Source organism: Berghia stephanieae, chromosome 12, assembly GCF_034508935.2.
Source record: "Berghia stephanieae isolate SIO BIC M18660-M18661 chromosome 12, UCSD_Bste_1.3, whole genome shotgun sequence".
Taxonomy (NCBI): domain Eukaryota; kingdom Metazoa; phylum Mollusca; class Gastropoda; order Nudibranchia; family Aeolidiidae; genus Berghia; species Berghia stephanieae.
This window is the reverse complement of record NC_088371.1, coordinates 19,569,659-19,586,681: the sequence shown is the minus strand read 5'-3', so window position 1 is coordinate 19,586,681 and position 17,023 is coordinate 19,569,659. Positions and strand designations below refer to the sequence as shown.

The following is a 17,023-nucleotide window of genomic DNA, read 5'->3' as shown; positions in this document are numbered from 1 at the left end:
TCCATAATTTTGTTCCTCTCTCCAGCGGTGAGTGAGGCAAGTTGTACGTGGAGTGGCCACCTCCCCCCTCGTAACCACAAGAACCCCGTCTACTCCTGCAAGGTGTTTCTTGGAGGTGTCCCTTGGGACATCACAGAGTGTGAGTATACATGACATTAACAACTACCTGATAAATCAGTTTAATCTGTATGTATAGTTTTTAAGGAAAGGGAGAAATTTTCTCCCCAAAAATATAATTTGGATTGGACATCGGTAAAATACTACTCATATATAAATGAGTGTATGGTATAGACACTCTCTTTCAGATCGGAGCATTGTTGAGTCCTTGGAAAAGGCTCATCTTTATTAACATTTTCTCACTGTATTCAGGTGTAAAATGAGTAGTTGGCCATAAACGGCGCTGTTTTTGTCTGAAAAGAATTGGAATATGTTAAGTGTTGCTGTTGGCTAGGAACCTCTTGTAAATGCTTTGAACACGTTTACTGGTTATTGCTCTAAATAAATGCTCAGTTTTTTTTATTTTCATAAATGTGGTCATGCTTGACAACATTACTTTGTTTTAAAGCATTTTAGGTGACAAGACATAAAACTGCAGTAGGTACTGACAGGAACTTTTTTTGTTTGTTGGAAATTCAGGTTTGTATTTAAAAAAGTGTAGATTTTTTAATGTATCTGTCAATCTCTATCACCAAAACACTATCTTTTATTCAATAACATATACTGTAATCACTTAAGCTATACAGGTCATGACTGCAAAGCATCAATCATTCCTTTGAACGCATCTCATTGTCACCACTGCATTGCATTTTTTCTCAACCTGACTCTTTTGGCTTTATGAAAATGTTGCTGCTGGAAGCTCGAAGAAATAAATGATAGGAAATTGAATGGAAACTTAATCAAAGAAAACATAATGTGGACGTTCAAGGGATCCCCTTTATCAACTTAACACAATGAATGAAACACTAAAGACGAATGAGAGATAATAAAAAAAGCATTTTGGAACTGTTACAGACCACAGTATAGTCTGCTCATTTTAGTTTTATTCTGTATTATAATGAGACAAACTTGGCTCAGTCCTCCAATTATTTTTTTCTTTTTCTTTTTCGTGGGCGTTGTAGTAGCCCTGAGGATCCAGACTACAGTTCACATTTAGGTATTTCACAACACACACACAAACTCACTCACATTTAGGAATTTCACAACACACACACAAACTCACTCACATATTCATATTACACACAACAGATTCCCTACCCAGTTGGCCTCTGAAGCAACAGTTGAAATCTTAATACCTTTTTCCCATAATTTCTTGTCCAATACAGCTGGTTTACAGACAGCCTTCAACAAGTTTGGACACCTCAAAGTTGAGTGGCCTGGAAAGGATGGTGGGTACCAATTTCATTTATTTATGTTGATGACCTGAGAAAATATGCTTCGTGTTGAAATAATTTGTATAATTGAGGTCAGTGGAAATGGACAGAACATTCTTCCCGACTAGAATGCAGTTAAAATTTTCCAAATATCTGAATTGCGTGCAATTCAGGAACAAGGTCACCTGCCAATCTGTTTAATGTGGACTTGTATGCTATTGAGAGCGCGGCCATATTGTATTGGAATGTTGCGGTGATTATTGAACAAAATAGGGTGGTGATACAAAAGCGAGAGGCAAGAGTAAAACACCGCCAAGAAGAGGTTTCAGGTATTTCATTACATGAAACTTCTTTCCTACACTTTATATTCACTTTTTTTGCTCATATCTTAAACAACAAGGGCGACATTCCACATCTTCTGTCACAATATCCTGTTTTTAAATAAAAAATCATTTTATATTGCTTGGCTCATCTATGGGATTACTTTTTGCATCACCTGCGCTGTGCATAAATAGATATTAAAGTTTCCATTTTTACCACGATTGCACTTTCATTTGGATGCTTTTGATATATTTTGCTCGTGCAGGTGAATTCATAAATGGAAACATTTAATTTTCCACCACTTGTCATTAATGTCCAATATTCCTGAACTAGTTTTTCAACCATTCTCTGGGTGGGGTTCCTGACCTCCCAAAGTGGGCAGGGTGGTACATACTGTTGTCTTCTATCCCCTTATATCTGTTTTCCAACATTCTTTTTGTCTTTGTCTTGGAATGAGATTACTTGGTTTTGTCCTGGCCCTGGCTGGGAGGAAACAGTCAAATGCATAGTTATTGTTTTGGGAGATATATTTTTTTCCTTGTAAATCATCTCTTTGTTATGTAATATTATATTTATTTTGAATGTATAATGTAAGCATTTGAGTGTGTTCCTCTTTGTTGAGATTTTGTGCTTGTGTCTGGATGAGACTTATTGGTGATCTCAAACTAAGTACATTGGTGGTATGCTCTTGGAATCTACATCTGATCCCTATTTGTTCCCAGTTCCCCAATGTCTTACTTTTTCTTGGGTGCTTTAATTGTAATTCTGGAACTTTTTACCATCCAATTTTCTTCCTTTTTACGGGCGCTGATATGACCTCAATGTGTTGCAAGCACCGTAAAACCTTTAAAAACAAACAAACAATCAACCATTCTGTCAGCAATCCATCAATAGCAACTGTATTGTGCAAAATATAGAATACTGCATTCATGTAATTACATGTTTAGGGATCATGCATTTGTTTGCATTGGCTTTTTTTTTTTTTTTTTTAAATTTTTTTTTTTTTTTTTTTTTTTTTTTTGTGTTCTCAGTCTTTGTCCTTATCCATTTTAACCATATAATGAAAAATTATGTACGATTATAATTTTGGAATCATTCATTTATTGCTACTTATGGGAGAGGTCGTATTACTGTTGGGTCTTCTCTTTCATTCTTTTTGACAAGAGCTGTCTATTTGTTGTTTTCATATAGAATTGACAGGTATTAAAGTAATGATAAACTTGTCAATAATTGAGATGATTTAACACCTTGCTTTGACCCAGGTTATGTGTACCTGCTGTTTGACAGTGAGAAATCGGTCCGGTCATTGCTTCAGGCTTCCACCCATGACTTCAGTAATGGTGAATACTTCTACAAGCTTTCTTCACGCAGGATGAGGTCTAAAGAGGTATGGTTGTCATGAGATGTCATAACGGCATTGATTGTCAGCAGCTAGATATATCAAATTGGTTACATCTTCAATTTAGAACTGTAAAATGGTAATCTTGTGGCGATCTCCGTTTCCTACGAACTACGAAGACTTACCACATACTGCTAACTGCAAGACTACTCTACACGCCAGATCAGACAAAAACGTAAACACGAGAGAACTCACTAAATTTATAAAATTCACTACACATTGCTTTCACTGTTTGTTGTTTCCAGTAAAGTAGATGCTACATTGGTGACCCCGACTTAAAACAACTTGAGATAGGTATATATTATTATTATTACTATTTACCAGTTCAACTCTTCACAAGAACATAATAATAATAAACATGTCTATCGACGCCGTAGCATTGAAATTGCCCACATTCTGGACCACTTGTCCTTCAGCGTGGTTTGCACAAAGCGAGGCACAATTTGCCTTACGCGATATAGCAAGCGATGAAACAAAGTACTACTATGTAGTGGCTGCCTTAGACTCAGACACAGCAACTAGAGCCCTTGCTATTCTATCATCACCACCCAAGGAAGGTAAATATGAAATACTGAAAAACTTCCTGCTGTCTGCGTTCGGCCTTTCAGAAACAGAGAGAGCGGAATCTCTACTCAACATGAATGGTTTGGGCGACTTAAAGCCATCTGAGTTAATGGACAGGATGTTAGTGCTCCTCGGCAAACACAAGCCCTGTCTGCTCTTCAGACAGTTATTCTTAAGACAACTTCAGCAAACATCAGACTTCCATTAGCAAACTCGTCCAACCTGGATGATTACAGGGCACTTGCCAGAGAAGCTGACAATTTTTTCTACGCTGCTCACTCAAACTCTAACTCCTTTTCAATTTCTCATACTACTTGTGAAGTTGACACACCAACCATGACCAGTGAAATAGATTCCCTCTGCTGGTACCATCAACGTTTTGGTTCAAATGCCCGTCGATGTGCACAAACATGCAAACTCTTCAATTCATTTAAGAAAAACAAGAAGAACCAGGGAAACGCCAAGCCGGGTCAACAGTAAATTCTGCTGTCGACCCGGATTCTTACTCAGCCAACGCGCCCACATCAAAAAATCTCCAACTCATCGTCGTCGATGAAAATTCAAACCGACGTTTTTTAGTAGATACTGGAGCTCAAGTATCTGTCACACCCGCCTCTGCGCCAGACAAAAGCTTGGGTTCCACTGATCTCGCATTACAAGCTGCTAATGGTTCTACAATAAAAACATACGGATGCTTCGAAACTAACATACGTATTGGATCGCGTTCATTCAATGCACGACTTATCAAAGCTGATGTCAAACGTCCCCTACTTGGAGCAGATTTTCTACGTCATCATAATCTGCTTGTGGATATTCGTGGTCGACGCCTTATCGACGCTGAAACGTTTTCGCACGTACCTTGTTCAGTAAGTTCAGTTTGCGCAAACGCCGAACTCTCACCACTCGAGCCGAACTGCAATACATTCAGAAAATTATTGAATAACTATCCAGAACTACGTCAACCAACATTTTCAACGGCAACTGTGAAACATGGCGTGCAACATTTCATCACAACCAAAGGTCGCCCAGTATTCGCACGTGCTCGTCGCCTGGCTCCAGAAAAACTCTTGTGTACAAAAAAAAATTTTTGGAAATGGAGAAAATGGGCATAATTCAAAAATCAAAGAGCCCTTGGGCTTCCCCATTACACATGGTCCCCAAGGCTGATGGCACAATGCGTCCCTGCGGAGATTTTCGTCGACTTAACGATGCTACTATACCAGATCGATATCCTGTCCCACACATCATGATTTTACAGCAAACTTAGACGGTAAGATCATCTTCTCGAAGATCGACCTTGTCAGAGGATACCACCAAATTCCAGTCGCTCCAGAAGACGTCCCAAAAACGGCAGTGATAACCCCTTTCGGCCTTTGGGAGTTCTTAAGAATGCCATTTGGATTAAAAAATGCAGCACAAGCATTCCAACGTTTAATGGACTCCATTTTACAAGATTTAGACTGCGTATTTTGTTATTTAGACGACATTCTGGTTGCAAGTTCAACTGAGGCAGAACACATGGAACATCTCAAAATCGTATTCGAAAGACTTAGAAACCAAGGCCTCGTTATCCGTCTTGAGAAATGTCTTTTCGGTGTGAGATCTCTTAACTTCCTTGGCCATCACATCTCGCATTCTGGATCTGTCCCAATGGCGACAAAAATTGAGGCTGTTAAACAATTTCCACAACCAAAAACCATCAAGTCACTTCAAGAGTTCCTCGGGATGTTGAATTTTTACCATCGTTTCATTCCGAGACTAGCTGAAATACTTCGACCCCTATATAGTGCTTTGAAAGTCAAAAAACAACGTCAAGCACTTACGTGGACGCAAGAAATGTTGAAAGCCTTTACTGACGGTAAAAATGCACTAAGTAACGCTACAATGTTAGCCCATCCTTGCTTGAACTCGCCCCTCGCTTTAACGTCTGACGCCTCCGACCAAGCTGTGGGCGCTGTCCTTGAACAACTTAATCATCAAGGTAATTGGGAACCATTGGCATTTTTCAGCAGGCAGTTACGTAAACCTGAACAGAAATACAGTACCTTTGATAGGGAGTTGCTTGGTATTCACTTAGCCATCCGTCATTTCCGTTTCATCATTGAAGGGAGACAATTCGCTATTTTTACTGACCATAAACCATTAATCCATGCCATGTCCAAATCAACTGAACCATGGTCAGCTCGTCAACAAAGGCACTTATCTGCCATATCCGAGTTCACAACTGACATCCGACACATTTCTGGAAAAAACACCACTGTCGCAGATTGTCTCTCAAGAGCAGTTACAAACTCAGTCTCAATTGGCATCGACTATCAAGCTATGGCAGAATCCCAAGAAAATAGCATTGACATACAGGCTTACAAAACTGCATTAACAAGCCTCAAAATCGTCAAAACATCCGTTGACTCGGGTCCAGAGTTAATTTGTGACATCTCAACTGGCTACCCAAGACCTTCGTTCCTACCGACTTCAGAAGACCGGTTTTCGAAATTATTCACAATATGAGTCATCCTGGAGTTAAGGCCACAGTCAGACTTATCAGCAAGAAGTTTATCTGGCATGGTCTTAAGAAAGAAGTGTCAGCATGGGTTAAGCAATGTCACAACTGCCAATCTTCGAAAATTCAAAAACATATACGAGCACCGTTAGAAACATTCCATGTCCCAGGAAAGCGATTCTCACATATAAACATTGACCTCGTTGGACCATTACCTCAGTCAAGGGGGTTCACCCATCTCCTTACTATAATTGACAGGAACACCCGATGGCCTGAGGCAATACCGTTACAAACCACAACAACAGAAGAATGTGCAAAAGCCCTGATCTCCAATTGGATCTCGCGGTTTGGTATTCCTGTTGATATGACTTCTGACAGGGGCTCACAATTTACATCCACGCTATGGAAACAGATGGCCAGTCAACTTGGTGTGCAGATTCATCATACAACTGCGTATCACCCTCAGTCCAACGGCATGATTGAACGGTTTCATCGGTCCTTGAAATCATCCCTCAAAGCTCGTCTAATAACTCCAAATTGGGTGGATGAACTACCTTGGGTTCTGCTTGGTTTAAGAACTGCACCTAAGGATGATATCGGTCATTCTCCAGCTGAATTAGTATACGGAGAACCTTTAACAATCCCTGGAGAGTTTATACCCGACCATCCTTCAGACTTCCACGCTAAAGACTTTTTGGCAACCTTTCGGCAAAACGTGTCCCTTCATTCACCACGGCCAACACATCATCATGGCTATCATCAAACAAATTTACCCAAGAACTTGATGTCAGCAAAATATGTTTACATCCGTGTTTTAAGCCATTTTATAAGCCTAATTCAATTAAATTCTTTTTTAACTCCACATTTTTTCTCGAAATATAATTAGATTAGGGTAAAAGTGATGACAGTAAATTCTTTGATCTTGTAAGTGAATATTTCAAAGCTAACATTCCTTAACTCTGTAAGAGTCAACCCGACAAAAACCGACAACGGCCAAATATTCATGGGCCGGGTAGTCAAGACTGGACTCAGTAAGTAAAATCCAATCGTTGTGAAGGAAATGGCAGGCTGTCAGTTTCACTGGTTGTTTTCAGCTTTGATTTGTGTAAATGTGCGACAAAAAAAAAAAAGTAGAAATAGCGATGTAGATCTTATTTTATTTACGGGTGAAAATCATTGACTTTGCACTTTGTTTGGTAAAAATCTGAAAAAAAGTACGGCTGGTATTTAAAAAAATCCTTTGATGACAATTATTGTAAACTTATTTGTGGGCCAATTTTGTCATTTGTGGTAGCAATTTTATTGTAATAGGGAGATATGAACATCAGAGTTATTTTTTCTGATGCGAAATAATTATTATTATTAAAAATGTTCCCGCTTTGATCCACCACCACTGTCTATTCTTATAGAGTCAAGCGTCCCAAAGTCTTTGACCAATCACAGGGTCTCTAACGGCCGGCCGAAACAGGACGCTATTAGCCGTCAAGGGATTAAGCTATTGTTATGCAAAAAACACACCTTTTTGAATAGGCCTAACGGCAGAAGTCTAAAGATAAAAATTATAATTGTTAGGAATCTGAAAGTCACATTGCTGAAATCAACTTGAAAAAAGAACATTGGTCTTTATTTCAGAAAAATCTGTTGGTGTTTTAGTGCTTTTGAGAGGGTTTTTCTTTGAATACGTGAATTTTGTTGTATGTCTAGTGGTTCTGGTGAAATGGCTGTCATTTTGTTTGTGATTTTGAACAAAAAATTTTTGTTGTTGTTCTTTCCGTCTGTCTTCTAATGGAGTCCATCCAAGCTGTGTGATCATGTCTGATACTCTTTTAAGTGATTTAAGGACATTTAGTGATGCGGCGCTATTTAAAAGCCCAAGTTTTAAAGTTTTTAATATGAGAATCTTTCTTCTCCAGGTCCAAGTGATTCCATGGGTTGTCTCAGACAGCAAGTATTCCTTCCAGCCCACTCAACGTCTCGACTCCAACCGTACCGTCTTTGTCGGGGCCTTACATGGGATGTTGACAGCCGAAGCCCTTGGAATCATCATGGCCGACTTGTTTGGGAATGTGGTTGAGTCTGGCATCGACACAGACAAACACAGATATCCCATTGGTAAGTGGAAATAAATAACAATAATAGTCATATGGAATAGAAGCTTCAATTTGATTGTTTCGAGTTTTCCCTTTGTCAAAAAAAAAGATGAATGAAACACTAAATTCAAATAGTCCATTTAATTTGACTATTATTTATTTCTTCGGGCTTCAAGCAGCAACATTTGCATTGGTAGGAAGAGATTCAATGATGATTCAATCTATTCTATTTCAATGGAAAATTTACAACATGGATGGAGAGAGCAGCTATACTTATCGACCATGACTGAATCACACAATTCTCAGCAAGCGTCATTCGGACTGCGAGGCTTGCTACTACTACTACTACTATCCTTTGTTATTTATATTCATACCATAGGTTCTCTAGAATATCAGCTGTCAGCCAATATAAACTCTTTATCTAATATCTAAAATTCAAGCTAAAGAATGTTTAAACTCAGCTGCTCACCGTATAATTCCTGAATAGAAAACATTTTCATTCAAATTTGACGTATCAATCTAGGTTCTGGTCGTGTGACATTCAGCAGTCGTAAGAGTTACATGAAGGCAATCCAGGCAGCTTTCATTGAAATCAAAACCACCAAGTTTACCAAGAAGGTAAGTTAAAACACTTTAATATTCTTTTTCAGAAAACGTTGCTTTCCTTATGTCATGAAGAAAAGAGCACTTCTTGCCTGCCCTGCCAGGTAGAACAATGACTATAATTATAGGCTTTTTTTAGAATCCAGTTCAATCTGTCTGGATGAAGTAAATGAGTGAAAAATAAATGCCCTCTTGAGGAGATAAATATCTGAAGAGGTGTGGATGAAATGGTTTACTCCTCTGGTGCTAGATCATTATAACTTACCTTACCTGAAATAGTGACTTGATATTTATGGGCATTGGCCATTAAATACCCAATACTAGACCTGTAAATTCTCAGTGAATTAACTGAAATCAGTCAATTCGTCAAATTCAAATATTTTTTAAAAAGGGAAGAAAGAATTGAATAAAGAAAGAAATCACGAATCGTAGTCAATTGACTGTAATTAGGAATATTCCACAGCGCCACGCATAGCTCATGGGCTGTTTATATTACCGATGGATATATTGCCAAGGCTAAGTGACGCTTTTTAGAATTGCCGTGTCTGAACCCACCCCAGTGTATTTTCACACAGCCTTCGTGAAATTATTTTTTCACTTTCCAAACCTATCGTAGCCAATTTTAACTGAGCCGCAGAGCGATAAATTTCACTGTTTCGTCAAAGCCAAAATTGACCACATTTACTTGGACAGGAAAAGTATGAAAAAGAAAAATTCGAACACCGGAAGTTCGTTATGTAGACACCTTCAAATCGAAAGTTAAATGATTGCTACAAGCACATCTCGATTGCCTCATGTTGTAAACAAACTGGTTGACCATTTCTAAGTTTCTTCACTGATTGGGTACCTAATTATAAGGAACAATTGTAAGTAGCCTAATTAATTCCCACACAAATTAGTTTTCTGCCATTGCTTTGCTCAAGTGAGCTTGCTGTTTACCTTTCATTTTGATTCTTTGGATTTTACCGCTACAACGAATTACGAAGAGTTTCAGTATCAGTCAATTTTTATAGAGCTCATTTACAGGTCTACAATACGCTTGTGTTCATAAAAAATGGATTGGAATTGCAACAACAAAAAACACCCCAAAAAAAAAAAAAAAAAAATTTATATTGTTTTGGATTGCAAAACACATTTTGGTTTCAGCAGAGTGGCTGAAAACTTAAATACAGGGATGTTACTCATTCGTAGATATGGGTATTGTGTATCATTGAGTTGCTTCCCTTGTGTCATGAAGAAAGAGATCCTGCCTGATGGAACCTCCCATAGTGGGCAAGGAGGCATTTACTGTGTATTCTATCCCTCTATAGCTGTTTTCCAATTTGCCTTCTGTCTTTGTCTTGGAAAGAGATTACTTGATTTTATCCTGGCCCTGGCCGGAGTCCTTGGTTGGGAGGGAAACAGTCAAATGTATAATTGTTTTGGGAGATGATATTTTATGCTTTGTAAACCACACACACACTCTCTCTCTCTCTCTCTCTCTCTCTCTCTCTCTCTCTCTCTCTCTCTCTCTCTCTCTCTCTTCTCTCTCTCTCTCTCTTCTCTCTTCTCTCTCTCTCTCTCTCTCTCTCTCTCTTTTCTCTCTCTCTCTCTCTCTCTCTCTCTCTCTCTCTCTCTCTCTCTCTCTCTCTCTCTCTCTCTCTCTCTCTCTCTCTCTCTCTCTCTCTCTCTCTCTCTCTCTCTCTTATTATAATTGTGGTTTTGAATTTATATTGTAAGCATTTGAGTGTATTCCTCTTAGTGGGATTTGTGGTCGTGTCTGAATGAGACTTAGGTGATCTCAAACTATTCACCTCTTCCCTATTTGAACTAATTCCCTCTGGGTGGGGATCCTGACCTCCCATAGTGGGCAGGGAGGTACATGCTGTGTCTTCTATCCCCCCATACCTGTTTTCCAATTGTTTCCTGTCATTGTCCTGATCCTTGCCGGAGTTCCTTGACTGGGAGGGAAACAGTCGAATGTATAGTTATAGTTTTGGGAGATGATATTTTTTTCCTTGTAAATCATCTCTCTGTTATGCAGTGTATTATGTTTAGTTTACATATTATATTATATGATTGGTAAACATTTGAGTGTATTCCTCTTAGTTGGGACCTGTGCTTGTGTCTGGATGAGACTTTTAGGTGATCTCAAACTAAGTACTTTGTCGGTGTGCTCTTTGAATCTACATCTGTTCCCTATTTGAACCCGTTCCCCTTTGTCTTACCTTTTCTTTTGTGCTTTAATTGTAATTCTAGAACTTTTTACTATCCTATTCTCTTCCTTTTTACTGGCGCTGATGTGACCTTAATGTGTTGCAAGCGCCGTGAAACCCTTAAAAACAAACAAACAAAACGAACTAATTCCCTCTTGGCGGGTGGTTGGATGGGAGCATCACCCTTGAATCGTATACCTGTGATGTACGATCCGATAGTGATGTCGTTTCTTCTTCTCTTTACTAGCCTATCCTGCTTCTTTGGTTTGTGATTGTATTTTTGACAGGGGATATTTTTTTTTTTCTGTAAATCTTCTACCTGTTTGTTCTTGGTTATTTATAATTTAGCTTGCGGGTGGTTGGATGGGAGCATCACCCTTGAATCATATACCTATGATGTTCGCATGGGTGTACGATCCGATAGTGATGTCGTTTCTTCTTCTCTTTACTAGCCTATCCTGCTTCTTTGGTTTGTGATTGTATTTTTGACAGGGGATATTTTTTTTCTGTAAATCTTCTGCCTGTTTGTTCTTGGTTATTTATAATTTAGCTTATGATATCCTTAGGTTATGATTTTGATTTACATTTGTACTATTTTTGTTAGATTGCTTGTTTTTTTGTTTCAGCGGTCTCTCATATAACCTCAATTGTGTTGGAAGAGACCTAAAGCAACAAACATACATTTGTACTATTTTTGTTAGATTGCTTGTTTTTTTTGTTTCAGCGGTCTCTCATATAACCTCAATTGTGTTGGAAGAGACCTAAAGCAACAAACAAACAAAAAACCTCTTGAATCATATACCTATGATGTTCGCATGGGTGTACGATCCAATAGTGATGTCGTTTCTTCTTCTCTTTACTAGCCTATCCTGCTTCTTTGGTTTGTGATTGTATTTTTGACAGGGGATATTTATTTTTTCTGTAAATCTTCTGCCTGTTTGTTCTTGGTTATTTATAATTTAGGTTATGATTTTGATTTACATTTGTACTATTTTTGTTAGATTGCTTGTTTGTTTTTTTGTTTCAGCGGTCTCTCATATAACCTCAATTGTGTTGGAAGAGACCTAAAGCAACAAACAAAAAAAAAATAATTCCCTCTTGTCTTACATTTTCTTGGGTGCTTTCATTGTAATTCTAGAACTTTTATACTTTCCCATGTTCTTCCTTTTTACTGGCTCTGATATGACCTAAATGCGTTGCAAGCGCCATAAAACCCGTTTTAAAAATAAATAAATGTGTTGCAAGCGCCGTAAAACCCTTTTAAAAAAAAATAAATGTGTTGCAAGCGCCGTAAAACCCTTTTAAAAAAAAATAAATGTGTTGCAAGCGCTGTAAAACCCTTAAAAACAAAACAAACAAAAGCATCATCATCATCGTTATTATTATTATTATTGTTTGAACCCAACCAAGTCTATCTGATACTTTTTGAAGTTTAAGAACCAAAATCAATTCATTCTTTCTCCTCGGTGAAGGCTTTTATTTTAACTCAATTGTTATAAGTATGGCTAAATTTCTAATTTTGAGTGTTAAGTTCATCCTGACATAGGACAGTTTTGAGACAATTAGTTAAGGGGCATACATACCCAAAATGGAAAAACACAGAAATGATTGATTTTCATCACATAACTGTATTATATGAATGTATACACACATATAAAAGTCATAAAAATTGAAGAAAAAAAAATTCAGAATTATATAATCGACGACGGCCATATTGAAAATTTAGGGCATTTAGTAGGCGCTATATAGAGAAAAAAGTACAAAAGATAGAGAGCTCAAATTCAAGGAAGCAAGAAATAAGTCAATTGTAGGTGTTATTATGAAGAGATATCGGATCTATCGGCAGTATTTGCAAATTTAATTAATTTTGAAAGTTGCCGAAAAAAACACACTACAAAATACTCAGTATTAACAAATAAAGTAACTCATATATTTTTTTAGATAATGAAAACTGAATTTATCTCTTCATAATAACACAGATAACTCAGTAAGGAACAACTATGCAATATATGGTGATTCTAGAGCTGGTAATTTAATTTTTATATCCCGCGCACGGTGGCCATGTATCCGAAAAATGAGTAAATGAGAAAATCGCATTTGAAAACAGACACCCGAAAACCAAACTTATGCTTTCTTTAATCATAAAAACTTCATTTATCTCTTCATAATAACACAAATAACTTAATAAGGAACAACTATGCAAGATATGGTGATTCTAGGGCTGGTAGTTTAAATTTTATATCCCGCGCACAGTGGCCATGTATCTGAAAAATGAGTAAATGAGAAAATCGCATTTGAAAACCGACATCCGAAAACCAAACTTATTATATTTTAAATCATGAAATCTGCATTTATCTCTTCCTAATAACACAAATAACTCAATAAGGAACAACTATGCAAAATATGGTGATTCTAGAGCTGGTAGTTTTATTTTTATATCCTGCGCACGGTGGCAATGTATCCGTGAGTAATTGAGAAAAACGACATCCGAAAACCAAACTTATGCTTTCTTTAATCATAAAAACTGCTTTTATCTCTTCATAATAACACAGATAACTCAATAAGGAACAACTATGCAATATATGGTGATTCTAGAGCTGGTGATTTAATTTTTATATCCCGCGCACGGTGGCCATGTATCCGAAAAATGAGTAAATGAGAAAATCATGTTTGAAAAAACATCCGAATACCGAACTTATATTTTTTAATTCATGAAAACTGCATTTTTTTTCTTCATAATAACACAGAACTCAATAAGGAACAACTATGCAAAATATGGTGATTCTTGAGCTGGTAGTTGAAATTTTATATCCCGCGCACGGTGGCCGTGTATCTGAAAAATGAGTAAATGAGAAAATCCATTTAAAAACCCGACATCCGAAAACCAAACTTATGCTTTTTTTAATCATAAAAACTGCATTATCTCTTCATAATAACACGGGTAACTCAATAAGGAACAATTATGCAAAATATGGTGATTCTAGAGCTGGTAGTTTAATTATTATATCCCACGCACGGTGGCCATGTATCCGAAAAATGAGTAAATGAGAAAACCGACATCCGAAAACCAAACTTATGCTTTCTTTAATCATAAAAGCTGCATTTATCTCTTCATAATAACACAAATAACTCAATAAGGAACAACTATGCAAAATATGGTGATTCTAGAGCTGGTAGTTTAAATTTAAATATCTCGCGTACTTTGACCATATACCGGAAAAATGAGTAAATGTGATAATCGCATTTGAAAATTCGACATCATAAAACCAAACATTTTTTAAGTCATGATAACTGTATTTTTCTCTTCATAATAACACAGATAGCTCAATAAGGAACAGCTATGCAAAATATGGTGATTCTAGAGCTGGTAGTTTAATTTTTATATCCCGCGCACGGTGGCCATGTATCCGAAAAATGAGTAAATCACGTTTAAAAATCGACATCCGAATACCGAACACATACTTTTTTTAATCATAAAAACTGCATTTTTCTCTTAATAATAACACAGATAATTTAATAAGGAACAACTATGCAAAATATGGTGATTCTAGAGCTGTTAGTTTAATTTTTTTTATCCCGCGCACCGTTGCCATGTATCTGAAAAATGAGTAAATGAGAAAATCACGTTTGAAAAATCGACATCTGAATACCGAACTTATATTTTTTAAGTCATGAAAACTGCATTTTTCTCTTCATTGTAACACAGATAACTCAAGAAGGAACAACTATGCAAAATATGGTGATTATAGAGCTGGTAGTTTAAATTTTACATCTCGCGTACTGTTACCATGTATCAGAAAAATGAGTGAATGAGAAAATCGCATTTGAAAAATGGACATCCAAAAACTGAAGAATTCAGTGTCTCAAACTAAAAAATACCAACTTTCCTCACCTAAAATTTACTTATACATATCTTGATAAAATAACTATATTAAATTATCCCAGATAACGCTTTCAACCTGGGTGGCGTCCTTTGACCATGGATCTGTGGTGGGCAGGAGGTCAGTTGCAGTTTCCTTTTACCCCTTACATCTGTTTTCCAAGTTGCTTTCCGTCTTCGTCTTGCAACGGGATTGCTTGGTTTAGTCCTTTGTTTCTTAATTGGGAGGGGAAACGGTCAAATATATATTATTTTTGGGATAATTTTTTTTTCCCTTGTAAATCGTCTATCTGATATGTATTATTCATTTTGTTTGAATATGTTATTGATTTGTAAATAACTTTTAGGTAATCTCAAACTGAACATACTGAGTGTGCTCTTGGAATCTACATCTTTTCCCTATTTGAACAGTCCCCCTAGTCTTACTTTTTCTATAATTTTTTACTATTCTATTTTACTGGCACTGAAATGACTAAATGTGTCGCAAGCGCCGTAAAACTCTTGAAAACAAAGCAATGCTGTCAACAAGGTCTTTGGTCTTCTATTTTTGGTGCTTGAGAGCATAGATTTATCAATCTTCCTTTTTCCTGGTTGATAATTAATTCAGCTCTACAAGATAATACATAATATAAATGATATAAATCCATCCATTTTGTTTACATTTTCCAAGATTACGTATACCAAATGCGACAAATATAAAATATATATCCCAAGATTTCAGACCAAAGTAAGACAGAACTCCTGTATTATACGTATAGTGAAAACATGGAATAGTCTCTGTTTTAACACAAAAATACATCTTCTTTGAATCAGTTTAAAATCTTGGTTGATAGGGAGTTAAAGTCTCTGAGATTTAAGTACGACTGTTTTGTTCTATTTTACCAATTTTTATTTATTTATCTATTCATTTATTTGTTTGTTTGTTTCTGTAGTTATTTATCCATTTATTTATTTATCTTTTAAACTTTAAATTGTCATGTGGATATAACTGTTTCCATTAATTTCATGATTTTGTAGACTGGTTTGTAAATGTTGACCAGTAAAATGCATGACATCTGAAACAATGTAAAATCATAATTTATCAGAGACTTATGTATGCTTTATTATCGTTGTTGCTTTCATGTTTATTTTTGTCATTAATATTTCATTGTACTATGAACTTTGTACATGCGGGTGGTTGGATGGGAGCATCACCCTTGAATCATATACCTATGATGTTCGCATGGGTGTACGATCCGATAGTGATGTCGTTTCTTCTTCTCTTTACTAGCCTATCCTGCTTCTTTGGTTTGTGATTGTATTTTTGACAGGGGATATTTTTTTTTCCTGTAAATCCTCTGCCTGTTTGTTCTTGGTTATTTATAATTTAGCTTATGATATCTTTAGGTTATGCTTTTGATTGACATTTGTACTATTTTTGTTAGATTGCTTGTTTTTTTTGTTTCAGCGGTCTCTCATATAACCTCAATTGTGTTGGAAGAGACCTAAAGCAACAAACAAACAAACAAAAACTTTGTACATTTGATTCATTCGATCTTGACCAGTTTTCAATTACCAGTATTCTATGATTGTATTTTTCGATTGATACATTTTTCCTGTGTAAAACTGTCTGTAAATGATACAATACAAGCTATATGAGATTCTGTAATTATAAACTATTGTATAAGGCATTTAAAGGATTAAGCCTTTAATAAGATAAGATACCCAAGTTGAGTATTGAATCCTTCAATCGATAAAAGCATACCCTTTCTTCTCTGTGATACTAAGCTGCAAGAAGCTGTGGAATGTAAAGTATTCAACAAAAATGAATATAACAGCTTCAAAAATAAAACAAAATACCAAATACAGAAAATGCCGGGCTCAAAAACCTTCTTCAGCCAACTTTTTTTTTTTAAACGAATTAAAACAAATACATTGCTTAACAATCCAGATCGACGGCAGAGAAAAAGTAAGCACACTCTTTCTCTATAAGATCTTGGAATGTAAACAAAAGGATGCATTCGCTATGTAACTAAGGGCATTGCAGAATAGAGCGGAATATTAAACTACACATAACATTTGCGTGGTTTTTTTTTTTTTGTTTTGGTTTTTTAAGTTATGA

The 17,023-nt window shown here is 36.5% G+C and overlaps 1 protein-coding gene across 3 annotated transcripts in view; it reads left to right on the top strand.

Moving 5' to 3' along the window:
* Positions 1-17,023, top strand: part of LOC144958067 (cytoplasmic polyadenylation element-binding protein-like) — a 54,048-nt gene that overhangs the window by 30,623 nt on the left and 6,402 nt on the right. For all 3 annotated transcript variants that reach the window (XM_078889672.1, XM_078889673.1, XM_078889671.1), the window contains 5 exons: positions 26-139; positions 1,323-1,385; positions 2,954-3,078; positions 8,068-8,266; positions 8,768-8,862. In XM_078889672.1, coding sequence (XP_078745798.1) covers positions 26-139; positions 1,323-1,385; positions 2,954-3,078; positions 8,068-8,266; positions 8,768-8,862 — 596 coding nt within the window. The remainder of the gene's footprint in view (positions 1-25; positions 140-1,322; positions 1,386-2,953; positions 3,079-8,067; positions 8,267-8,767; positions 8,863-17,023) is intronic.